The 26,298-nt window shown below is 37.7% G+C and overlaps 1 protein-coding gene across 5 annotated transcripts in view; it reads left to right on the forward strand.

The window, feature by feature from the left end:
* The first annotated feature begins 248 nt into the window (after positions 1-248).
* The window catches only part of SLC12A7 (solute carrier family 12 member 7), a 73,268-nt gene continuing 47,218 nt past the window's right edge, over positions 249-26,298 (forward strand). For 2 of the 5 annotated variants that reach the window (XM_030967993.1, XM_030968021.1), the window contains exons 1-6: positions 249-454; positions 16,638-16,732; positions 18,822-18,944; positions 21,404-21,550; positions 22,281-22,335; positions 24,564-24,694. In XM_030967993.1, coding sequence (XP_030823853.1) covers positions 343-454; positions 16,638-16,732; positions 18,822-18,944; positions 21,404-21,550; positions 22,281-22,335; positions 24,564-24,694 — 663 coding nt within the window. In that variant the 5' untranslated portion in view covers positions 249-342. The remainder of the gene's footprint in view (positions 455-16,637; positions 16,733-18,821; positions 18,945-21,403; positions 21,551-22,280; positions 22,336-24,563; positions 24,695-26,298) is intronic. The other 3 variants (XM_030968002.1, XM_030968003.1, XM_030968011.1) reach the window with 3 other exon arrangements.

The raw sequence follows: 26,298 nt of genomic DNA on the forward strand, positions 1-26,298 counted from the left end.
ATCTGGAGGATTAAGGTCCTACAGCCTGGCTCTGGTTTCGTTTGGAAGGCAGTTTCTGCCTGGTGGGATCAGAGGAGCAGTAGCCTGGTGGTCTTAGCTCTGCAAGGATAACTGTAAGCCAAGGTTTGAGGAAGAGGGGATGCCCCAGGGCCCGTGTCCCTCCCTTCGGAGGTACGGCTGCAGCGCCATCAGGCAAGCGGTGAGGGGGAAGTGGCGCGGTGCCGGCCACCGCCCCCCCGCTGCGTGAGGAAATGGCTCTCACGTGAGGGAGGCGGCAGCGCCCGGCTCACCCTGCCCACTGCCCTAGGAGGAGGCGCCAGCGGGTCTGTGGCCGTCTGCAGCATGCCGACGAGCTTCACGGTGGTGCCGGTGGAGGCGCAGGGCGAGGAGCGGCAGCGGGATGGGCAGCAGCGAGAGGACGAAGATGAAGGCGACGAGAGAGACCGGGGCACTGGTGAGAGAGTGGTGAAGCGCCGGTGGTCAACGCCTAAAGAGAGCTCTTTGCGTGTGGAGGAGCGGGTCTGTGGCGGGCCAGCGGGCCGACAGAGAGTCCCCGAATACTGTGGAGGGGCCGCATCGCCTCTGTGCAGCGAGCGATGCCGGGGCTACCTGTCCAGGTGTAGAAGTGCGCTTCGGGAAAGGGCCAAAGTCTGGCGCCTGGGGTGGCTGGGAGCCTGTTTCTCTTTGTTTCCATTAGTCAGCGCCGCTGGCCGAAAGGAGGAAGTACTTACGGGCGGCTCCAGCCGGGGGAGCGGAGCAGCCCGCGGTCGGGCGCGGCGCCTGCCCGGGGCGGTGTGGGGCGGTCAGTCCGCCTCCCGTCTGCGACGGGAAGCGGGCGGAAGCAACGTTGCCCACGGCGGTTTAACAAACGGGGAAAATACGTAGAATCAATCGTTTAGGTTGGAAGAGACCTTGAAGATCAGATCATCAAATCCAACCATTAGGCTGTCTTAAAGGCTAACTGCTGTTGGAGCACACTAGAGAGAGGGCTAAGAGGCAAGATGTGGAGAAGAGCACAATTTTACCTGCGTTGCTCCAGGTGTTTGTCCAGCCATGTGCTTTTGCATCAGATATAGCGTCTAGGGTTAAGTAGGTGTTTGCTACGAGATGCCGTCGCGTTCGGAGCCTTGCTTCTTGCTAGGCCTCGTTCCTGAAGTCTCCTGGGGGCGTAGAATCAAACCGGAGGTGGAGCTCGGGCATCGTGAGTGAGGGTCTGCTCAGGACAGCCCCTTATGCAGGGGCAGTAGTATTTCTCTGCCAGCGTTGCTGGGGAAATGAGTGATTCTTCACTTGCATGACAAGGCACTGCTGGGAAAGCAGTAATTCTTGTGGCGCTTAACACTTCCTTTTTCCGAAGCGTGTTGCAGCAGCAATACCAAGTATGGTGTGTGAATCACTGCTAGCATTTCGAGAGCTAGTTCACATCTTGCGCTTTATTCTGGATGCTTTGTTACAATCGATACTTCTGTAAAGGTTTGGGTGGGGGGATTAACTTTGTTACATGATAACAGGTGAATAAATGGGGGTTTCTTGTTTTAGTGGTACAGGTGACAGATAAATAAAGCTAATTCCGTGTGATATGGGATATGAATGTAAAGAGATAAAAACAGATATTTGACAAACTTAATATATTTACATTGTTTTCGGAAGCTAATATAGTAAAACACCCAGCTGACACAGTTGGGTTATTTTCTTCCAAAGCTTTCTACTCTAAAATCTTACTTACCCATTAAAGATATATAATACATATAGTTGCCTTTCCCTTTGTATATTCAAATGATCACTAGGTGTTCTAATAACTACCTCTTCTTTTTCCGAACTAAATGCAATAGAAAAACCAAAGCAATATAAGCTGTGACAGTTTAACGGTTTGTTTCTGACAACAAACAACAACAACAAACAACAGTTTGTTTCTGTGACATCTGTTTGTACTAGATGGATGACTAGCACTACAGCATTAATCTGGACAAATTTTCTTTTGGTAGAAGAGCTAGTCAGAGAGGCATGGTGTATGGTGTGTATACACAGGTGGCATGTTAAAATACTGACTATACATACAGGCAAAGTTAGACAGGATTTGTTAGACTGCATATATATATGAAGTATCTGAAAGGCTTGGAACATTTTTAAATCCTGGGAAGGTGAGAAGAAGAAAGGAACTACTACTTTCACAGTGGTTTATCACAACCCTAAAGACCAGAGAAAAATTAAAAAACAATTATGTGATTAGGTAGTGTTTTGGGGACTAGTAGTTACAATTGCAAGATATATTTAAATACTGTTATGGATCTGTATCAGTCAAGGGGATGAATTTATGTATGACTCTTCTTGTGTGTTTGTAAAATTGGAAGTAGAGAGGAAAACACTGAAAAGGGAAGGTATTGATTTGTATATAAATTCTAGGTGAAGAGTTCTGACCTCATGAAGAGATTAAATGCTACCCTCTGACAGAGCGTTTTGGGAAGTGAAAGATGTGCTACTTAGTGTTGCTTTGGGTATTGTACGGAATTGTTAAGTTAATGCTGTATAACAAAATAATTGTTCTTGAGTTATTCTTCTGAAAACTAAAGAATTCTGAAATGTTTGTCCTTCTAATAGCTGCTGTAGTTAAGCTCATCTAAAAGCCTGCTGCTCAGAGAAGGACTCCTTGCCCTTCTCACTGCTCCAGCCTTGAGAAAAAGGCTAAGAAGTAAATTATTTCTTTCCTTGTCCTCCTCTGTGTCTGGGTTTGCTTCCTTTTTCCTGCGCTTGACCATCAGACACTTCACTGGTCTGGTTCAGCATGCTAAACTGTGAGTAAAGTAAACTGCTGGAGAGGTAAAAATCATTTTGGCTTGAGGTGAGTGCTGCAAAAAGTGAGAATGGCTAGGGTTGTGTCAAGGTGAGAGGTGGGTAAAGCTGAGAGCAGAGATGAACATAAAAAAGAGGAAAATGGGAACTTCCCATTTGACTTATCCTTAGCCTATATAGCTCAGCGTGTTATTTTGTTCCAGTTGTTTAGAAATCTAGCATGTTATCAGTTTTGATTGAATTGTCTGTCTTAAAAACCAAGTAGTTTTTCCTTGACTGCACTAGTACCTTTTTTAAAAAAGAACCCAACCTACCAAATACATGAAAACCTGACAAACCTGTCCCATCAAACTCTGCTAATTTTTTTGAGGGAATCAATTGTGTGCTGTCTAGTCATTAGATCAACAGTAGTTTTGATTTTTATTAGCAAGGCACTTACCAATTAGTGCACAATTTTGTGCATTTATCCCCTTTCACGCATTCTTACCTGATAATCATCTCTGTGGTAAAGGTGTAACCTGGGATGTTCTTGTTCTATGATCTGCACTCCTTCTTAATAATCTGAAGTTCTATAGCTTCATATTTTCTGACTATATGATACTTTGATGTATGTGAAAGGAGAAGACATTTGTGACTCCCTATGGGGCTGGACTGTAGCACTAGTCACAGTAGTACTTCAGAAAGGCAGAATACTTCAAGTTAACATGGTTAAGCCTGCTAACTCAAATATTCACGAAGTAGCAGAAAGAAGATATGCCCGTCTTCTGTGTCTTTTAATGGGCTTATAATAGACTACAAAGAAAGAGTAGTCAGGAGATAGTAAATGGTTGAAGAGGAGAAGGAAATATGAGTCAGTAGACAGAAAGGTATGAAGTTTTATAAGAAATTCTGGGCTTGATTTGTTTTGGGTGTTTTGTTTGTTTTCTTCACACATAGTTGTAGTGACTGTCTAGATAGAACTGTAAAAATTTTGTAAAGTTGATCAGCTTTTCGTTCCTTAGCAGCTCTGTGTATCAGGTGCTTCAAGATATCGCTAGTATTTTTAGCATCCCATAGTATTATTTACCTTGCCACAGCAGTTTCTTATTTAGAAACTAATGTGAGAACTGACTCCTGTAAATTCTTTTAAAATTGAAGACCCTCAAATCAAGGAGTAGCAATAACAAACCTGATCATCTACAAAGAAGCCATCATATAACTAATGAAGCATGGATGCTGTGAATTTCTGTAAAATGTTACTTATTGGAAAACCAGGGAATAGTCGACACAGTTATGTGTGTGTGTGTGTTTATGTGTGTATATATGTGCAATGGAGGAAGAGAATTATTCTCACGGAGAAGTCTAGTGTATTTTCAGTCAACCCTTCAACCTTAACTGCCACAATTGACCATGCTTGCAGCACAGATGTTATGATCAGATAAAAGTAGATTTTAGATGTTATTCAAAGATTTGATCCCAGGAACTAGTCTGTTCCTATCACTGGCATCCATTTAACAGAATTAAAACACTTTTTATGAGTTTAAGGCTGGTTTAAAATGTGTAATACATTAATGCATAAACTAGAAAACAGTGACATATTTAATTTGAAAGAGAATTAACAAATTATGCTGCTAGTCTAAAAATAAACCTTTATAAATTAAAAATATTTGTTTTTAAAAAGAGCTTAAAAATTACTAGAACTATATTTTAAAGTGTTTATCTGCTACATCTTAAGTAGAACAAATGCCAACTATTTCTACATAAAATCAATGTTTAAAAACTAACTGACTTGCTTAAGGTCTGCTAATGCGTACAGATATCTTTTGATGTGTAAAAGAAGGTTTTTTAATAGTAGATAGGTCTTTGGAATAGATTAATACTAGTTGTTGCTAATCTCTACTGATCTGTTTAGTGGATATATTTTAAAATGAATTTATTTGATAGAAATAAAACTTTTAAAGTACTTATTAGATGGAGACATGGGATGTTTCAGTGATTTGATCCTTCCCATATCACTAAGCAGGGTGTTTATTGCTGACAAAAATCCTTCAGCTTAATTCTCTTCAGTGAGCTCTGTGACTCTCATGTAGTTTGTGTCATGTGTACTCATGCTGCCTGAAGTCTTAATGACTTGTTTCAGGATTAATCCAATGCTAGTAAGAAACAGGATTTGAGGTCTTACACTAAGCTGGGAGGAAGGAACTGTCAGTTTCCTCTTTCAATTCTTGATACCTGAAGAATCATCAGAGGAGACCGACTTAATTTTCCTTAATCATGAGTGAGCAAGATTTTGAAGAAAACGGGCCAAATCCAAGTGAGTCTCTTTACAAGATAATGCCATGGTTCTAATATATTTCTTACTGAAATAGGAGGTTCCTGTACTTCCAGCCATATTTTAAAGAATTTATAAGGAGCTTTTGCAGTGTTTTCATTAGAAGTAAATTGTGCTTGATGATAATAGCAGCCTAAGTAAAGAAAACTCTAAGATTTAGCAATGTTGATAACATAAATGATGGATGTAATATTAGAATCATCCATTATGTAAAGAGGTTTATTTACAAGGGGTTTAAATACATTTTGTTCTGCATATCAGTATAACATATAAATTGTGCTAATCATTAATAAAAATACTGGAAGAAATTTGTGATGTAGTAAATATATTTAGACATTAAATTACCAAAAAGAACCCAGTAACACGAAACTTTTGAGTTAGGTTGCACTGAATTCTTAAACCAATGTGGCACAAAAATTGAGGCAAAGTGGGTTCAAACAAGTTTATTGATGCCTTTTTCATAATTTGCATTATAGGAAGACAGTGGCTTTTAAAAATTTGACTGTATTGTAGAACTCCAAGGTGGCTTTTAAAAACATGACTATGTTTTAGAGCTCTAAGGAGTGCTCCAGTATGTGGATTTAGATTAGAAGTGTTAGGGCATTTAATTTATAAGATTCTATGTCTTCTCTTTTGTTGCCTGCCAATCAAAAACTTGAACATACAGGAAGGAAATATGCATGATAGAGAAGATAGAATTACAGATTTTGCCACAGGCAGCTTTCTTGGATGCGATGGTCATATACATCAGTTTTATTGACTTTTAAACTTTATGTATTTTTACCTTAAAAGTTTTGTTACAGTAACATTAAATGTTTGCTGTCTCTTGTGCAAACGGGATCCCATTTTCATATTCTCAGTTTGCAGTGGCTTGTTCTTAATGTGACCAAATACTATGTGTATGAAAATGTTATCATTGTTTTTATTTAAAACTGTTACATTTCACCTGTATATGGCTAACCAGAACCTACCTCAAGTTACATGGACTGTGATTAAGGGTTGCCCTTTGCAAACTGTGAAAAGTTAGGACTTTACTGTTAAGGGTTATTCCCCAACTGCAGTTCTGCTTTAGATAACAACATATAAAACTAGCAATTTCTAGTGGGAATCAAAGCTTTTCTAGTTTAACACATGTACTTGTTTGGAGAACAGTTATACATTATCATAGCTGAGCTACTGTATTTGAGGTCATGATGTTCAAAAGTTTATGTAATTATCACTCCTTTGAACAACACTTGTATTCTTTTGCCATATGAAAGCTATCTACTTTTATTTTTCAGATAGATGTTAAACTCTTACAGCATGTCAGGAGAAAAAGGTGCGTGCTTTTTTGGACAAAACGTGTTTGAATACAAAGGTAAACAGGAGCATTAGGAGCATTACTTGGATATGAATCATGATGGCAGACATAGTGTGGGACAGTGAGGAAGCAGTGAATCTGGAAAGGATTTAGGGGTCAGACTGGAATAGAATATCATGAGCTTGGTTTAATGCTGTGGTAAAGAGGGCTAGCCTGGTCCTTGGAGTAGAGGTGACGATTATACTTCTGTAAATAGCATTGACTGAGACTGGTGTTAGAATGCTGTATTTGATTTTCAGAGTTTGATTTTTTTTTTTGGTGTTACGTAACTTAAAACCTGTACAGAACGTTTCCACAAAAATAATTTAAAAGTTAGAAAAATGTTTTAGGAACTTTTTTGATTTTTCAAGAGATAGGTTGGGATTATTTGAATAAGTATAGTTACCTTCACAGAGAGAAAATACTGTAAGTGGTTAAATTTGAAAGCAGTTACTAGGATGTTATACCTAGAAGTTTGAAAGAACCAAATTTAAGTAGAAATATGGAACAATTTGAGATTTTTTCAGTGTTAAAACCCTTAAGCTTTACATAAATTAATAGGGTTTTTTCTTATTTCAGTTCTGAAAACATCAAGAGATGCACTGCTTAAATTTCAATATTATTTTTTTGAAGTTATAGAGCTTAGTGATCAAATGAAATTCCTGAGCCTGTGGATAGATGGGAAATTAGATTAGATAGTCAAATATTTTTGTTCTGATCTCCTGATCAGGCATCACAGTGCAAATTTAGGATGACTTAAATGATAGTTTCCTATCCTCTATCCTTTCTCTGGCACTTTATAACAAGACAGCTATAACATACATTTTTCATACTCTGCTACTTGTGATTCAGGAGTGGGGAAGGAAGCAGAGGTGGAATTGTTATGAATGCTAAGGAAGTTTTTCTGTTTGAGTAATTGCTCATTCCTACACTGATTGTCTCTGGTGGCAGCATATGCATTTATGTTCAATAGTTCAATTCTTGTGAGGAGCAGCATGATATGGGGATGCAGAGTGGTGAGTAGTAAGTGTGAGAGGGGAATTGCAAAATTGTTACAGTGTGAAGGGACTTCTGGAGATCATGTTAGTCCAACCCCTGAATAAGAAGGCCACCTTATTGGCAAAGTTGGCGTCTGCATGTTTAAGCTCTGCTGTTGGGTTCTGGTTTACACTGTATAAAATGGGCCAGTTTGGATTAGCTTAGAAATTTTTACCTGTTAACATACTTTAAAAGTAACCTACTTGTTGGTGTTTCTGAGGATCGCTACTCTGAAACTTCTGAAGAATATCATTTTGCATACCATGCTGCCTTTTGTGTCTGTGACCAGCACTGAATTGTGATGTGCAAAAATTTTTACCTAATTTTTGTTTGGTGTGTGGAAATGTTAATAAAAAATCATCTGATGACAATGTCAGAAAATTTAAGGCCAGAACAGCTCTGGTATAGTTTGTGACAATTTGTGTGGGTTACACTGCATTGGCATTTGGGGGACTAGTGTGTATGGGTGTGCACATTGTAATGATGTGCATCAACGCACTAAATATTATCTTGAGATATATCTCCTACCTTCTCTTCTTGTAGCTGTATGTCTGGTTTACAAAAAAAATGTCATTGCAGCTGACTTCCATTCAGATATAATCACTCATCACAGTGCTTGAGTATATGTAGAAATCAAGAGTAGGGTTTTTTGCATGTCCCATCAACACAGCAAGTACCACATAGGCTTTTAGGAAAGGTACATTAGAGTGAGAGACAACTGCTCACTTCAAAAATTTTAAAATGTTTATTAAACCTTAACAAAAATACAACAGAAGGATTAAATAAGGAAAAAGTTGCAGCGCTGAGAACTGTCTTTATGGCTGCCTACCATGTGGCCATCTTCAAGATGGATGCTCCGTCTTTTATACCCCTGGGGGTTGCATCAGCCAACACTGGCCCTTCCCAAAGTCTGTCAGTCAGCTCTTCTTGGCCGTTCATTGGTGCAGACTGGTTTCTTGTAACTTGATTGGAGGGTGCACGCCTTCTCTTTTACCTGTCCTAGATAACCCAGGCTGTCTGATGGCAACAATACAGAGTGGGGGGAAAATGGAACTATGGGGAGAACAGAGGACATCTAAACTACAATAACATAACTGTACATGTTATGTACATAACTGTCCTTAATTTTCACACAATATTAATCTTTTAATTGCAAGAGCCAATCATCTCATTATCTATCTATAACAAACCCTCCTTTTCTATTTTAGAAGTTATTTGGTTTAATTAACTCATTTTTAATAGCATCTGTTGATGTGGGTGAGGACAGTGGAAAAGAGTTTTAAGCAAAATGATTGGTGGAGTTTGTGAACAGAGGTCCAGTATGGCTTTTACCCCCACCTTCCATGTCTACAGGCTTGCTGCCTGCAGCAGGGTTATTATCATCTTCTCAGTGGCAAGTGCAGGGGCCAACCTGGTCTTGCCTTCTGGTTCTTACTATACTTCAGTTTTAAGCAAATTATTTTAATATTTTCTACTGTTCCTCCCCTTAACATATACTTGTAATTTTTATAGGACAGTTATATTAATGAATAACACAATTCAAAGTCTTTGTTCAAAATGTTACTTTAACAGTTATATAAAGCACCTAGAGTAGTCATGAGGCTTTCACTTGTCTTTCATAAAGTACAATAACAGGGGAGTAGTGTTTCTTAGTATATCAATATATGAGAATGAGTTCACACATTTATAAGTTTACAGCAAAATTAAGGCACGAGGTAAGAACATAACAGCAGTTTGAATGGGTTGGTTTCTATTTTCGTTATAAAATAAGTTGATCTCTACTAGAGTGTACACAGGGAGTTAGGAGCTACTCTGGTCAGCAGAGCTCAGTAGTGATACATACACATCGACACACACAAATACACACATCTTTTTTCACGTGAGACAACAGCCAGATGCACAGAGCTGTGCATCCAGAGCTGTGTTTCTTGGCGTGCTTAACCCATGTCTGCACATAAGGTTATGCGCAGAACTAGTATACACACACAGGTACTTGTTTATTGGTATAGAACCTTGGAATACAGAGGTACCTGTTAGCAGCACACACTTGCATACTCTCACAGAGCTGTGCACACTTGTCGTGGTTTGACAGGAAATAGGATTTCTGGGATATGCTGTGGTCACCAATTAGGTGTTCAGATTTTAATATTGGCACCTGGTTTGGCCACTGAGGCATTGGCTATGTCTCTGAGAACACAGGGGTTAAAAGCAGAGCTCTCACAGGAGAAGCCCTCTTTGAGTTCTGGTCAGTGAAGAGTCCAGACCTTCCCCTGCACAGCTGCCAGCTGGGCAGGGGAGGGGAAAGCCATGCGGTCTTGAGGTAGGCTGGGCCTTGGACGGAGATGGGAGGTAGGCCTGGCCTGAGGATGGAAGGGTGGAGGAACCCTGAGAGACAGAGAGAGAGAGAGAAGTGCCGGGAGGTACTGGATAGCCCCCCTAGGAGACGAGAGAGAGAAGCCGGTGCCTGGACTTTAAACTTGAAATTTGATATCATGTGCTGGCGGCATGGCCCGGCTTGCGGAGAAGTGGGGGGGGAAGCATGGAGAAGAGTCCGGCCACTTGTAGGAGCTTTTAAGCCTTTTTGGACAATGAAAACTTTACAGAGCAGTGACCTTCCCTAGAGGGGAGATAGAGATGAAGTGGAAGAAGGAAATGGGCAAGTGATGAAAGTCTGAGCAGTGAGAGTGATGCTGGAAGAGTAGAGAAGAACCTTAGGTGGAAAGAGATGATAGAGTGGCTTTTTTGCTGGACTCTTTTTGTACAGCCATGGACAGAACCATACTTCCTTGTGATACAGAGACTGCGTCCAGGTGGAGGCAGTGGCTCAGAGCCGAGAGGGTTCAGTGTTGATGCCCCTCAGCCCCAGGGGGCGAACAAATCTGGGGGAAGACAGATGTCCTGAAAAGGAGAGACTGTGCCGTTTTTGGAAGGAGACAAAGCACCCTTAAAAGACGACCCTAGAGGCAGCTCTGGTCCATGTTCAGTGGTGAGAGCACTGGACAAGAAAGGGAGAGGTCACCATGGCACAAGAAGGACTCCTCTCCTCTTGATGAACCGAGGATTGATTGATTGTCTGAAGGTTCTGATGATGGACTGAGAGTTGGAATTTGGGAGATAGATGTATTGGAAATGTGGTGGGGGGAGGAGGAAATGTTTTTGTGAGGTTTTCATTTTCCATGTGTGTGTATGTGTGTGTCTTTTTACTTGTAGTTTAGTTAATAAACTTTTCTTCTATTCCTAAGTAGAAGCCTGCTTTGCTTATTCCTGGTCACATCTCACAGCAGACACCAGGGAGGAGGTATTTTCATGGGGGCACTGGCGTTGTGCCAGTGTCAAACCATGACAACACTTTACTTGCATACGCTAGCACATGTGTGCTACAGAGACATTTATGTACAGTTTCTACCAATGCACATGTGCTCACAAATATGAGACTTATTTGTATGTAGAACTTGTGTACATTAACACAAGTGTTTAAATCTGCACACTAATATGTGTAATGTTATTAACACACATATCTTACACAGGGCTACGCTCACACTTGTAGAGCCTGTGTACTCACAAACAAAGGGCTGTACACTAACTTAGTCATACTTGAGAGGTGGTAATTTAACACATATTTGTATAATAATGCACACAACATGCACACACCTTGGTACACATGTACCCATAGATACACACCGGTAGATATGTGTAAAGCACTCCTAGAGTTCTTCTGGAAAGAGAGTAGTAGGACATTTGTATTGCTTGTTACCACCTTGCCAGTTCTAGGTAGTATTTTACTCTCTATGACTTTGGGGTGGGATACAAACTAGAACTAGAGAGAAAGTTACTGAAAAGAGAGAGAACAAGGCATACACTGGCTGTCACCTGTTCTCAGAATGATGAAAATACTGGGGCACTTTCCAGTAGATTAGACTGAAGGCTCTGAAATGAAGAGGTGCCAAATTTTCAAATTCTCTTAGTGTTTCTATGATATACATTAATATATCCTGTACCTCTATTCCTTCAAGGCTAAGTATAGATTTATTGCATCTTCTCTGAAGAGGGCAATATTAAAACTAAACCAAAGTCCCTTTCCCCCAGCTGCTTAAATAAGAAGTTATCTTTCTTCTCTTGTTAGGCAAAATTCAAGAGGATTTCTGATATAATGAACAGCATTTAGAAATACAATATAAAAATTCTTACTAAACTAGTTTTGAATTGCTCAAATTATTCAGTACAATCAGGTAGTGTGTTAAACCCCTTACACAGAAAGAACAGCTCAGCTCTTTCTGATATCTTTAAGATGTCACATATAAATAAAATCTAAAATTGCTACCAGCATTTCTGTGCGAATTTTTGACAAGGTATTTGGAAACTGCTTTCTCTGGAAGGCTTTGCAGGTTTGCAAATGAAGTAATTTTAAATACACTAATGAAAGCAGAATATTAGTAGAGGGTTTTTAACTTATCACATAACTTCAATTACAATTGGATCTGTATACAAAACTTATCAGTAATGTACAACATCTAAATATATGACAGTGATGAAGTAATCTTTACAAGTGTACTGTTCAAAGAGTAAATAAATAGGTTATGGTATTCTTCACTCTTTACACAGCTACACTGTTGTGTTTTGTTAAGGGATACTTCTTACCTTTTAACTAAAAGGGGGGTACTTGTGGTCCCTATAATTGTGGAGGTTTGTTCACAGTTCATTCTAATTACAGGTTCTCTGGACAGAGCCTACCTCTCTGATACACTACAGGCTTTCTTGGCAGAGCCCATCTCCTTGATTTGTTAGAAGGAAAGCAAAAGAAAGAAAAGAGAGAAAAAAGAAAGAAGAAGCTTTGCCTTCTTCTTGGAAAATTAATTATTAGCTTTTATTCTCAGAACACCAGTGGAATGGGCTGCCCAAGGAAGTGGCTGAGCCACCATCCCTGGTGGTATTTAAAATATCTGTAGGTGTGGTGCTTAGGGACATTTTTTAGTGGTGAACTTGGCAGTGTTAATTGTGTGGTTGGGCTCAAGGTGCTTTTCAAACCTACATGATTCTGTGATTTGACTATCTTAAAGCTTCCTCATAGAGTTCAAGAGGATAGGGCTGAGATAAACCATAGATGGCTTAAGACTTACTAGTGAAATGAAGTTCTTATTCCTTTGATGTTCCATGTAACCTCAGTACAAGTAACTGAAATAGCTTTTTCTATTGTCCACTTGATGCATGAGGGGCAAGATTTACAGGATTTGTGAAAAGTGTTAATCCTGTCTTAATTTAATTCTGGTTTTCTAATGAATCATTTATTTTCTATTGAATCTTCTTTTGAAGAAAGAATAAGCTAAAGATTGAGATAGTTTGTTTGGTTAATTTCACCACAGATGATGTCTGTGCATTGAGATTCTGAAACTAGTTCTTTCTGCTGAATGGTATAATACATGTCAGTTTGACTTACATGTAAATAAGATTCACTGTATATCTAGACATATTAAATAAGGATACTTCAAAAGGTGGTGGTTTTTAATTTGAAATAAAGGTGATTTTGTTGACAGCAGTGATGAAAACTCAAAGGCGTTCATAGGTGTTTTTATGAATATATTAACAGAAAGAAGACCAAGGAAAATCTATCCTTAATAGATGTGAAGGGTGACATTGTAACAAAGGATGAGGAAATCTGAGGTGCCTTTTTTGCCTCAGTCTTCAACAGAAAGACCAGTTATCCTCATGGTGACCAGCCCTTCGAGCTGGTAGAGAGAGATGGGGAGCGGAACTGACCCCCTATAATCTAGAAAAAGTAGTCAGTGATCCATTGAGCCACTTAGACATTCACAAGTGTATGGGCCTGCGTGGAACCCGCTAGAGTGTACTTGGGGAGCCGGCAGAAGAGATCGCCAAGCCGCTCTTTATCATTATTGTTAGTCCTGATAAACTGGGGAGGTTCCGGACAACTGGAGGTTAGCCACTGTGGTACATGTATGAGGTTCAGTAAGGCAAAGTGCCAGGTCATGCAGAACAACCCCATGCAACTTTGAAGGCTGGGAGAAGAATGGCTTGAAAATGGCTCATCAGAATAGGACCTCAGAGTGCAGGTCAACAGCTGATTGAATATGCGCCAGTGGTGTGCCCAAGTGGACAAGAAGGCCAATGGCACCCTGGCCTCTATTGAAAATAGCATGGCCAGCAGGACTAGGGAAGTGATTGTTGCCCCGTACTTGGCACGGTTAAGGCCACACCTTGAGTTTTGTGTCCAGTTTTGGGCCCCTTTCTTCAAGAAAGATATTGAATTGCCGAGTGTGTCCAGAGAAGGGCAATGAAAGGGTCTGGAGCACAAGTCTGATGACAAGTGGCTGAGGGAGCTGGGGTCATTCAGCCTGAAGAAAAGGAAGCTCTGGAGATACCTTATCACTCTCTATAACCTGGAAGGAGTTGTAGTAGAGTATAGGGGTTGGCCTCTTCTCCCAGGCAACTGGCAATGTGGCTAGAGGACATGGATTCAGACTGCACCAGGGTAGGCTCAGGTTGGACATGATGAAGAATTTTTTTTACTGAAAAGGTGGTTAAACATTGGAATGGACTGCCCAGGGAGGTGGTAGAGCCACCATCCTTGGGAGTGTTCAAGAAATGACTGTATGTTGCACTTAGTGCTATATTAAGATGGCATGGTAGTGTTCAAAGTTTGGACCTTATCGTAGGGCTCTTTTCCAATCTTAATGCTTTTATGATTCTATGGTCCTAATGATTTTTTAATTGTAGAAGTAGTCAACAAACTGCAGATGACAGAGTACTTGTCAATTTGTTTTTTTGGTCACTTTTTCAGTGTTGATTCTCTTTCAAGTGAAGCTAAAATCATATTTGACATGATCAGCATTGCCTATCAAATTGCTGTGCCAAACATACACGAATACAAAAAGAAAACTGTGTTAGAGAAACAGGAGTTTATTGCAGTCTGTCACTACCAGACTATTTTGAAGACTATCATTAGAAAACTTTAAAATGGGCAGAATATTGGTTGTAAGCACTGAAACAGGTTTCCTGTTCTTCAGATCCTAAGTTCGGCATTTTCCTGTTTGAAGCCTGTCAGGTGCATTTAACAAGACCTTTGTTAGAGATGCTGTTCTCTTTTTTGTATTGGAGTAAAGCCAAGTAACTCTGTTTAGAAATAGAAACATATAAAGGACAGCTTCACAATTCTCCAATCTACAATTTAAAATACTGGGTAGTACTGAGATACTGATTTTTATGTCCAGAACTGGTTAGCCAAAACTCTAGTCTTCAGCTTCAGAATTGTGAATACTGATTAACATTTTTTTTTTGCTACCCTTTTGGTGTTTAGATTAGTCTAATGATACCCACTGAAAGAGTAACTCCAGTGACATTATCGTCTATATGAATGCAAAACAATAATTGAAATTTCCCAGCTCACTTTTTGAAGAGTAATCCTTTCTGAAGGCATTGGAAGTACCCTGAAAGGAGTACCAATATTTAGTTAATAATTACAGGTACCAGATGTCAGTTGGTGAGGAAGTCAATAGAAGTATGGTCTTGGCAAGACTGAAATCAAGCAACCTTATTTTTATTTTAACTTGGGAACATACCTTTTAATGAATGGCTTATAAAAACTTCAGCAGAAATAATGGGATGATTTTAGGAATGGAGCTAAAAGAAAAACAACATTGCAAAAATCTTGGAAAGAAAATGCAATGTCTTAAGCAAGAAATCCGAGTGCTCATATGCTTTAGCAAAATGGTAAGAGAAATCAGGATGTATTTGTTTCAGGACAGAGTTGCTCTTTTGTTGTCTGTGAAAAAGCTAATTGAATCTTTCTCTTAAGTACAGTGGAGCCTATTAAAGTGGAGCCCATAAATGCCAATTTCTCAGATAATTTTGTGTGAAACCAGCATGTTCCATATACTGTGAAACATCTCAAGGTGTTAGTTCATGAGGGAGATTATTTTGTGTTGACAGTGTTCCTTCTGCTGACCTTGCATTAACCTTGGTTGGAAGAGGGGCATCTAACCAGGCTGTAGGACTTGAAGTAGTAGGAGACCAAATATATAATGTAGAGAAACAGAAAAATGAAAGTTGGAGGATGTGGATAGAAGGAAATATATTGGATGTGTGAATTCATCGCCATTTCTTCTCTGGACTGAGGAACTAATTTTAAAGCCCTAATTTTTAGGACAGTTGTTATATTCTGTGTCTCTTATGATAGTATGTGGTTTCTATGTCATGATACCAATAACTATAGTGATACTGTGGAGAGTGGTAGGAAATTAGTGGTGGGAAATCCACAGTCCCTCTTATGTTTGAGGGACTGAGATATATTTCTGTCTGGTTTACAACCAAGATAATATGTTGTGCTGAGACTAGTGTACACATTTGCCAGAGCTTTCTTCTGGGATTTCATGTAGGGAGCAGAGGGAGGAGACAGAGGAAAAGAGTACGGCTTGTTCTCTAACTGTTCCTTAATTCTGTAGTGGAGAGACTGTCGGTGCTGTTGCTGTCATCTGTGCATATAAGGGCAAAAGGGCACACAGGCAAAGTGGTGCAGGCAAGGACTTGAGATTATTTGGAAATGCCAGGGTTGTGACAGTATCAGCGTGTCATAGTTTTTGTAGTTTGTCAGCTGAAAGGCAGTGAATGTAATGCTGTATTTTTTGAGAGGTGTGCCAGAGCAGGTCAGTAGAGCTACAGATTAATGCAATTTCTATTTCAAAAAGGAATAGATTAAGTATAACATGTCATGGAAGGTTCCCCACAACCTTTACAAAGTAATTCCTTTTGCATTTCATAAATTCCTACCTCAACTACTGGATATTTTTTGAGGGAGTCAGTGAAGTAATAAAAAGGTTAGCTGGAGGGTTATTTTATTCTATACTCAAAACCTTTATATGCAGTGCAATTATCAAGTGTTTTTAGGGAAACTAGAAAGGATAGGGGAGAAATCAGTATGTGTGTTAAAGAGTAATAATGATGAAACACTATACCAAGATTAGACTGGTAAACTAAATCTCCTTAAATGTTTAACATCCACATGTCTGAGATGAAAACTGGGTTTGCAGCAACCTATGGTCTTATTTAGAACCAGCTCTTACCAGAGTCTTCTGACTATTCCTTTTATAGTATAATGTATCTTTTTTTTTCCCCCTCTTGTTTTTAATTGTGTTACTTTTCCACTAGGGGATGGGATTGCCAGGGAAAGTAGTCCATTTATTAACTGTGCGGAATTGGGCAGAGGAAGCATGTATGAAGGAAAGAATATGGCTCTCTTTGAGGTAAGTTAAATACTCCAAAACCATATTTTACCTTTACTGGAGATGAGCAATCACCTGTTTACTTTCTGTCTTAAAATTTAGTGGCAGGGAAAATGAGTTTTAATAACTTTTTCATAGTTTGGTTCCTGCTAACATTCCATTTCAGTGGATTTGAATGGTATATAGGCAAGAACAGTAAATATTGGTGTACATTAATGTGAAGATAAGAAATAAGTCTTCGTGCATTTAAATTTTTTGGGCTAGGATCTTGACATCGTTAGACAAAGCTACTGGAAGTCAAATCTATTTTTTAAAGAAAGCAGTATTCAGTTTTAAGAGGATTAGCAAAATAATTTGTTCAATGGGCGAATTTTTATTAAGCAGCAAAGCTAAAAAACAAATTTACAAGCCATGACTTAGTTGTATTGTCCAACTACAATGTAGAGCACACCATAGGAATTTCTAATGTAAATATCTACTTTATTAATGGACATTTCATACCTTTTCAATCAACTGAATTATTACAATCAAATTACTGAAAAAGGTGTATTAATTGAGTACTTTTAAGGGCCACTTTTGCAATTAAGTAGTATTTCTAGTAAAAACCTTAGTTGCTCTGCTTTAGCAGCATCAATTAGTCTTGCTCTGATGCTTGCTATTAACAAAAACAAGGTGCTTCCAACATTGTTTAGCTACCTTACTGTTGCATTCTTCTCAAATTTTTCTTGTTGTTCTCTTACATTTCTCTCTTCTTCCTTTCAAATATCTTTGCACAGAGGACATGGTTTTTCTTCTCACCTGTGCATGACCCAAATAATGTATATTTACTATTTTTCACTGTTTTAGAGAAAATTTTGCTAAGGATCAAACTAATATTGATCATTAATTGTCTTTTTGTCATGTATGCAATATCTTAGTATTTTTTGACAGGAATGATGGTATTAAAGTTCTGTCATTGAATTTTTCTCCTTCAAGCTCTATTCCATAAAGCCATTTCCAAAACTTTATGTGGCTCAAATTAGTTGCTGTATTCCTCAGTGATGATAATTTGGCCATAGCTGCTTTTTTTCCTCGAATCTGTTATTTGGAAACATGGCTCACATTAAATCAACTGATATAAAACCATTATTTTTACGTATCTCAAGTTATAGATATTGCTGTTAACAGTATCGCATTGAAAGCCTTTAGTGACTGCAGCACTGCTGGTGTTGTGGTGAAATTTTTTGATACTATGTATGTTTCAGGGTAAGTTTCCTATAATCTTGTTTTTCTCGTGTTTTCAAATGTGAGAGTTGTATAAACTGTTAAAAAGAAGTTTGACTATTATGACCATTATCATTACCTAATCTCCCATACTTCTTGTCTGTGTTTGTCACCCTGATCTCTTGTCTTCTTTCCAGTGTTCAAGATTTTGTATTTAATTGAATTCTCCTGGATCCATTTTTTCTTGGAATTCTAATGTTGTGTATTCTTCTGGATTGTATGATATGTTTTAGCAGGCTTTTGTTTTGTAGCAGTAAAGAAAGATGGGCTGACTTCTGTGTCAGGTGCTATTACATATGTGCAATTATATGTAATAGATGTGTGGGTATTTTCAACAAGTTAACACTTTGGAAGTAGTATGCCTGGTGTAAGAAAATATGTAAGCCTGCAGCACTAGACTCAGAGAGGTACTTAAGTACTTTAGTGCTTGAGAAATCATTTGAAGTCACTTTCTAAACACAAGCAAGGTGCTGGAAAAACTCATGTGCTGGAAAAACTCAAATGACTCAACCCTACCAGTACAATCCACTAAAGACTCTGCTGTGGTGAAAATCGATTTTTAAAATTACAGTGGAATTTCTCTAGGTTTTCCTTATATTTGAGCTGCATATTGTAAGGTAGCGTAAAAATATTAAAGAAATGGTGCAACATAGCCATGTAGAGTTAAACTTCTAGAAATAATAGAACCTTCTTGTTGGTTGAAAGCTGACTGGTATTCTGTCATGCTAATTTTTTTATTTGGCTGAATCAGGGCTGACCTGTTGAGTATGTTTGAAGCAGTGTCATAAAATGATGACTTAAAAAGAAAATTTATTTAATAAATGCAGTATTCTTCAAAACCCAACAGGAAGAAATGGATAGTAACCCCATGGTGTCATCTCTTCTGAATAAACTAGCAAACTACACTAATCTGACTCAAGGAGTGGTGGAACATGAAGCAGATGAAGACAGCAAACGAAAGGAAGTGAAGGTATTTAGATTTCTAATAATTTGTTGAGATAAAGCTGGCTATAAGAGGTGCATTTTTCAACCTGAAAAGAGAATATGTGGACACCTAAAAATGAGAGTGAGATTTGTAATACCATGTTTAGAACTGAAGCATTTTTGCAGGACTTGTGTTAATTTGATGTTCTTGTTAGCATGTTTTAGCAAAACTGTGCTATAAAACCCATAGGTGAAACATGTGCAAAGCTAGGATCTGAAACATGGAGTATACCCATTTTTTTCTTCCTTTCTTTTCTTCTTCCTTGTGAACTTGTGCAAGCATCAGTACCTGTTACCTACCTCTAATGAGCATACAGTAGGACTTTTTGCAGGTTTATTAATATATTTTAACTGCCTAGGTTTTTAGGTAGTTATATTAAGGCAAATTTGAGATGAAACAGGTCACTCTTTTAATTCTATAAGCATATTTGCACCTCTTAACATGGTAGTTTTTTTGAGTAGCTGTCTTAGTTTTGTGTGTTGGAGTAAGTATTTTTAAAACTTAATGGATGCATTCCAAGAAAACATTTTGTCGCAAATATCAAAAATATTGTACTTGGGGGAGGGGAAGTCATATGCTCTGTGTGATACATTGCTAAACACAATTGCTAGAAGTGAACTGAATTCATCAAGGGTTGTCTGTCTACTGGATACCCAAAATGCGTATCTGTGTCTGCAGAAGTGGAATGTATGCAATAGTTGGAGTCTGCAGTGGCATGTTGGATTGATCCCTCTGTTAGCAGAGGCTGATTTTGAAGGAGAAAGCTTGGATTAAAGCATGTGACCTGACAGAGTATAAGAACGTATAGGCAAGGGAAGAATGATGAGCTGCATGGTGAGCATGGTGACTGAAACTAAGAAAATTAGGGTAGATGCTGGGAAGAGACAGTGCTGGGAGTCACCTGTCTTTGTGTAGAAGAAGGGGTCCTGCTACTGAATTTATATGCTGAACTATGAAGAAAAGAGGAGAAGTACGTGAGAATGAGAAAAAGGAAAATGAGCACAGAGCAGAAAAGACAGAGATAAAAATACGTTTGAAAATAAGCTTAGAACAGCAGCTCATTTGATTGGAATGGAGCTTCTGAGTGGAAGCTGGTACCAGGACAGTGGGCAAGGGTCAGGGATAAAGTCCAGCTGTTTGTTTAACTTTTTCCTTATCCTACATTTGTTCATGGGTGTGCTTTCTTTCTGTTTGTCTAGTTGTGCTTCATCTATATTTGTTTCATCTCATCTGAAGATAAACTTCAGATGTGAGAAAAGTAACACCAATCTTCTCACACTTTCCTTACTGTGAACCCTGTTGTCTGTTCAGCTGCTGTGTAGAGGTTTTTGTCAATGCAGCACCATATTACTCCCTCTGGAGCTGACTATGAACAAATGAACATCATGTCCTCGCTTGCACTTGATCTTGTTTGTGCTCCATGTGGTGGCCTGATAACACAATTTTTATGTGTGTCTTAATTTCATTTCTGAAATTGTGATAGTTAAGTAGTAGCCTGTCAGAGTAGCATTTTTAATGGTGTGATTGAGACTGTGGAGCTGATGCTGCACATAGATATCGCCCAAGATGCTAAAAATAAAAAATGTAGTCTAAATCGCATTCTATGGTTTCTTATAAATACTTGGAAATTTACTGTTTTCTTAATAATTTTTATAACTTCTAAAGCATCAATGCTTGCTTATTTATTTAAATCAATTGCCATTTTTCACAGCCCAAGTTGTGATTTAAGACTATCTTGTGTAACTGGAAAGCTACTGTGTATAACTCTTGATTTTAACTAGAGTATTTCAAAGCCTGATTTCTCTTCATAAGTGTAGAAGACTGAAACTTTAGTGATGAAGCCTGAATGCTTTTGTGTATGTCTTGACCTATGATGATCACTAGCAAATAAAAAGTACACATATACTATGTTGTGACAGGTTTTGCAGTTTTTGAAAAAAAGAAATTGTAGTCAGCTCTGCATTACTTCACACTCTGTCTTAATACCTTGTCTGTCTTTTTTTAAAATTGAAATTACTATTGAATATAATTTTTTTTTGCCAGCTGTGTGGCAATTTGTGATCAACTTTTTGCAGAATATAAATGATACTGATTATGGCAGTAATTTATCTTTAACCTCTAACTTTAGCCTGTAACTGTTATTTCAGAAAAAGTTTGTAAAGTGTTATGATCAACAGATAAAGGGCCATCCTATCCCTATAAAGGTGTCATCCTAATTCCTGTGGAACAAGAGAGTTTGTTATCACAAATAGTTTTCTCTCTTTTCAGGAATTTTTCTTTGTAAATAGCACATGAATATTTGCAAAGCTGGACACTCCGAAGCTACCATTCATTTTCACTTGGCATTTGTTCATGGAGCATTTGTGATAAGTGTTTGTGGAATAAAGTGTTTATAGATTTAAATTTTTAGTGCAAAGGAATTCATGTTCTCACTTTGTTTCCAGGGTCCACGAATGGGCACCTTTATTGGCGTATATCTTCCCTGTTTGCAAAACATCTTGGGAGTTATCCTTTTCCTGCGTTTAACATGGATTGTAGGAACAGCTGGAGTTCTTGAGTCTTTCATCATTGTGTTCATGTGTTGTGCTTGTGTAAGTTAACCTTATTTTATTTATTTTTTAAACTCCTGTCCAAATCCTCTGTTGAAAGAGTACTGACACCTTCTAATGTGTGAGTATCAGGGAAAAAGTAACCATATTTGATCATACTGGTAAAATTGTACTGATATTTAACCAATATGGTTCAATTGAGAGAAATGGGTTATATATATAAGCAGTGGGTGTCACGTGTCAGTCTAACCTGTATGGACATTCTTTTGAGTTGATCAAAGTAAGCTTTTGTTTAAAGTTTTATATGAGTTTTATTAAATCAGCCTTTAGCAATTATTTCATTATTAACTTAGAGATCTGAACTGTTCTGCTGTTTTCAACTTCAGAACAAACTGAATAATAAACTACAAATCAAACCCCTCAGCACTGCATCCATAAAATAATTTTTTAGAATATGAGATCTTTACTAGATGCTGTCATAATAATGTTACAATTAGTTTTCACTACTTTTTAAATTGAAAGAATGAACATACTATTTTAAGTATATGCAATGGTCTATATTCTTCCAGTTCTTTAAAGACTGTGTCAAGTGTGAGTCAGCTAAATCTTCTGCCTGAAAAGTTGAGTACTTGAGTTGCGTGGATATCCCAAATTAAACATCTTGGGGTGAAAAAAAAATATAGTTACATTTGATTACTGTTTTGCCCAATCTTTAAAAAAAACCCTCCAAAACTCTGGTATTTTAAATTTCATCTATTTCATCTTTCCACAGACTATGCTAACTGCAATTTCAATGAGTGCTATAGCAACAAATGGTGTAGTTCCAGGTAATGAAGAATTTTATCTTACATGGTAAATTCTTAAATAATGGAAGTTTAAATCTGGGATAAGAAGTTCTTATCATTCTCAAATATCAGAAGTACTGCTTTTGTATCAAATGCATTTTTTTCTTTTAATTGATTTTACAAATAACTTTTTAATGTGAGATGCAGTCTTTAAGACTGGGTCTTCTGGGAATTATAGTCTGCAGCACATCTTTGTCATCCGTCATTTGATCCTATTTTAATCAAAGATAAGATGTTATAAATTGAATTAATGGAGACTGGTCTTCACACAAAGGAAATTTCTTTACAAATAAGGGTACTACTTTTCTCTCTCCTGAATTTTCCTACATTCCAGCTAAACACTGGAGTTAGTTGTCTTGTTTTCTGCAAGAATAGTAACTGGTCTCATGGCAAAAATATTTTTCTGCATAAACACTCTAGGTTCTGTCCATCTCAAATTTTCAGGATAGATTGATAAATTGATTCGGCTTCATAAAGTAAGAGGATTTTTGTTTAGTTGCAAAATCAATTAGCTTTTGAAGCTCTTACCCTTTTTAGTTTCTCAGCACAATAATTGATAGTTCTGGTGTTCAGATATTGGTATGAACTCTGAACTTAAACTGAAGTTGTTGGGCTATAATAATAGTAAAAGCTATAATTTGTGTAGGATGTAGAGTAATAGTATTATAATTGTATTTCATGGATCCAGTACCATATATGAAATAAAAAATCAATAGACAATTTTGTTTAAAATACTCATGTTTTATAATAAAATTGAGTTATTCAGATCAGTGCACAGATAACTAAAATGTTCTTCTCTATTCTCCCTCATATTTTTAAAGTTCATTTTAATGGTTTTGTTTAACATCTCTCACAAACTTTGAAGCCTGCTGTTCTTACATGAGACAGGTCTTAATTTTCACTTTTTTTGTTGTTGGTGCCAGTTTCTTAGAGAAATAATGCTTGTCCTGAATATATGGAGAAGGCAGAAAGCACAGATAAGAACCCAGGACTGAAGGAGACTGAGCAGCGGAGTCCTTTATTTTGCCTTTATATGCAAGAGCATTCATTATATTTAGTAAAAGGATTGGTGATGCATCATAATATCTTTCTTAGTTTCTCATTCATTCGTATTGAAAACACTGAAGTCTGTGGAATGGACTGCCCAGGTGACTGGTGGAATCACCATCCTTGGAAGTGTTCAAAAAACAAGGAGGTGTGGTGCTTAGGGACAGGGTGTAGTGGTGGACTCAGTAGTGTTAGGTCAATGATAGGACTTAATGATCTTGGAGGTCTTTTCCAACTTTAATGATTCTATGAAAAACAGTTTCAGATTCTTCACATTGATATATGTTATTTAAAATTGCATATATCTTTCCTCTGTCTCTTTCTTCCCACAAGCAGGACAGAAATCATTAATTTAAGAGTAGATGGAGAGGGAACCAGAGAGAAGAGTTTGCCTTGAGGGAGTTGGTTGACATTCTAAAAGAAAGACATGAGCTTGAAATTTAGAGCCTTATTAAAAGGCAAATAGTGCAATGGAAATAGGATGGTGGTGGTGTAGTTTATTACTTAAAGAATTATGATGCATATGTATGGGAAGTAAGAGTGAGAAGAACTGAAGAACTCAGGGTAAAAGTGAATATTTTATATGTGGACAAGAAAAAGCAATCCCTTCCCAACACCTTTAAACAGTACTAAAAAACTGTGAACTGTAGTGAAAGTAGCAATGGTTTAGTATACAGAAAATAGAAAGAATCAGTAGAAAATAATCTGTTTTGTCCTTGTCTCATAAAGCAATTATTTTGGAAATTTATTGTTTGATGGGGAACAGCTTAAGGTTAGAAGCTAAAAATTCATTCATTATACCTGTATATCCTTTTCTAATTTACTTCTGTTTAGCTTGTGGAATTTTTCCTCTTCTTTCTTCGGTCTTCGCTTTCTATTCCACAGACAGTGCACATGGGGATATTAATCTTGAAATGTGCATTCTAACTATCTAGATGGTATAGACATTGGTTACAGTCTTGTCATGAGTATGTCAGTGGAGAAACATGCAGTGGTTATCTTGATTATGTTGACTGAATGATTCAAATTTTTGTTCTCTACTGCCATCCTTAATCTGAAGTACTGGAGGTGTTTTGTTTGTTTGTTTTGTTTTATTTATTTGGTTTTGTTTTGTTTTGGTTTTTTTTTTTTGGTTTGTTTGTTTTGTTTCGTTAAATTCACAGCTGGAGGCTCTTACTACATGATTTCAAGATCTTTAGGGCCAGAGTTTGGTGGAGCAGTGGGACTTTGTTTCTACTTGGGTACAACCTTTGCAGGAGCAATGTACATTCTTGGTACCATTGAAATTTTATTGGTAAGTACTAGTCTCTATTAAGACTAAATGTATTTGGGCTGTTTCAGGATATTGCTGATGAATTTTCTTAATGGTGTAAAATGCATTCTAGTTTGGTGATTGTTAATGTTTTGATACTACATTTTAGGATGTTGATATTTATTCTTACTCGTAACTATTTGAGGAAGTTTCATTCTTATCAGTAATACAAAAATAAATTAAATGCTATTTGATGTATAATAATAATTTGCAAACCAAGCAAAAATCTTCTCTTTCCAAATAATAGGTGGAAAGCATTACCAGGGTAACTCACTGCTGCTTAATGAAAAGTTGTGGAGAACATGAAGGGCATATCTGTGATGAGGCAATAATAATCTATCACACTTCTTCATGTCTGAACTACTGGCTTTGAATTTTCATATATTTGCAAAGATGCTGTGAAATTCTGCCTGTGTGGCAGTGGCCTGGCTACTATGGCTTTGTTCATCCAGGAGGTGCCAATAATTGATCATCAAATCAGAAACTGAAGATATGCACAGGAGATACTTAAGAATTCTTTCTTGTTACTTACTATGATCCGTGTAATCAAATGCAGGTGTTTTTTTTACGTTTAAATTAGAGATAGTTTTCACTAATGCTTGCTTGTGTGATCTGATCTGGCTTGTTGTCTGATCTATATCAGTAACACGAGCACATGTTCAATTGTGGATTGAATTTGGTGCACTGTTCTCCCTATTAGAGGGTCATGCAGGGTTTGTGTTGCTAATAAAAATGTACGAGATCTAGCTACAGAATTTGAAGTAAAATGCTGCCCAGGATATCTGTCAAAGACCTCAGAATAGACCCCTGACATAGCCACAAGGCATGAGTATTGCTTTTTCTTTCACTGGGGCATGGATTATTTGGAGAAACAGCAATCAGTCATCTGCCTGTGGTTTTCCCTGGCAAAGGCTTTGAACAGCAGGGCAACAAAATCCACAAGAAAATCTTCTGGAGTACCTCCATAGAGAGCCTGAAACTTCTGCAATGTCACAGTTAGGGTTTTTAAACAATATATACTTTATCTGTAATAATTTTTTTTAGTTTGCTTTCTTTTTCTTCCATGATGATGTGACAATTTTCATATCTTCCAGCATTCTAGTAAATAGTAATTTACTAAACTTAAATTTAATTTAAGAAAATTCTGGTAAATGATTGTCTATGTTTAGTTTTGGATTTTGCTTATGAATGCATCACATCAGCCTCCTGTTCAAAGTTTCTTCCTGCCTTTAGAAATTATATTATTGAAAAAATAGTAATTTGAGCAGTTTTTTGAAGGACTGGAGTTGCCTTAAGCCCTAATATTCAAACCCTGGTGGCTGAGCGGAGAGGGGTGTTTTTAGGGGTGCTAGAAGAAGGCATATAGATATTGTTGTGTAGTGTAGTACACCAACGTCTTAGAACTAGATCAGTTTGTCTTCTCACACACATTTATCAGTATGAATGCTATTGACAGTTTTCAACTTCTTTTCAGGTAGAGCACACCAAAATTTAAGAAAGAGAGATCTGTAAGAGAATCTTGTTTGAAATTGCAGTAGTTTGAAATGTCTGGTTTAGCACATGACTAAACTTCTTCACAATAATCT

The sequence above is a fragment of the Camarhynchus parvulus genome, chromosome 2 (genome assembly GCF_901933205.1).
Source record: "Camarhynchus parvulus chromosome 2, STF_HiC, whole genome shotgun sequence".
Classification (NCBI taxonomy): Eukaryota; Metazoa; Chordata; class Aves; order Passeriformes; family Thraupidae; genus Camarhynchus; species Camarhynchus parvulus.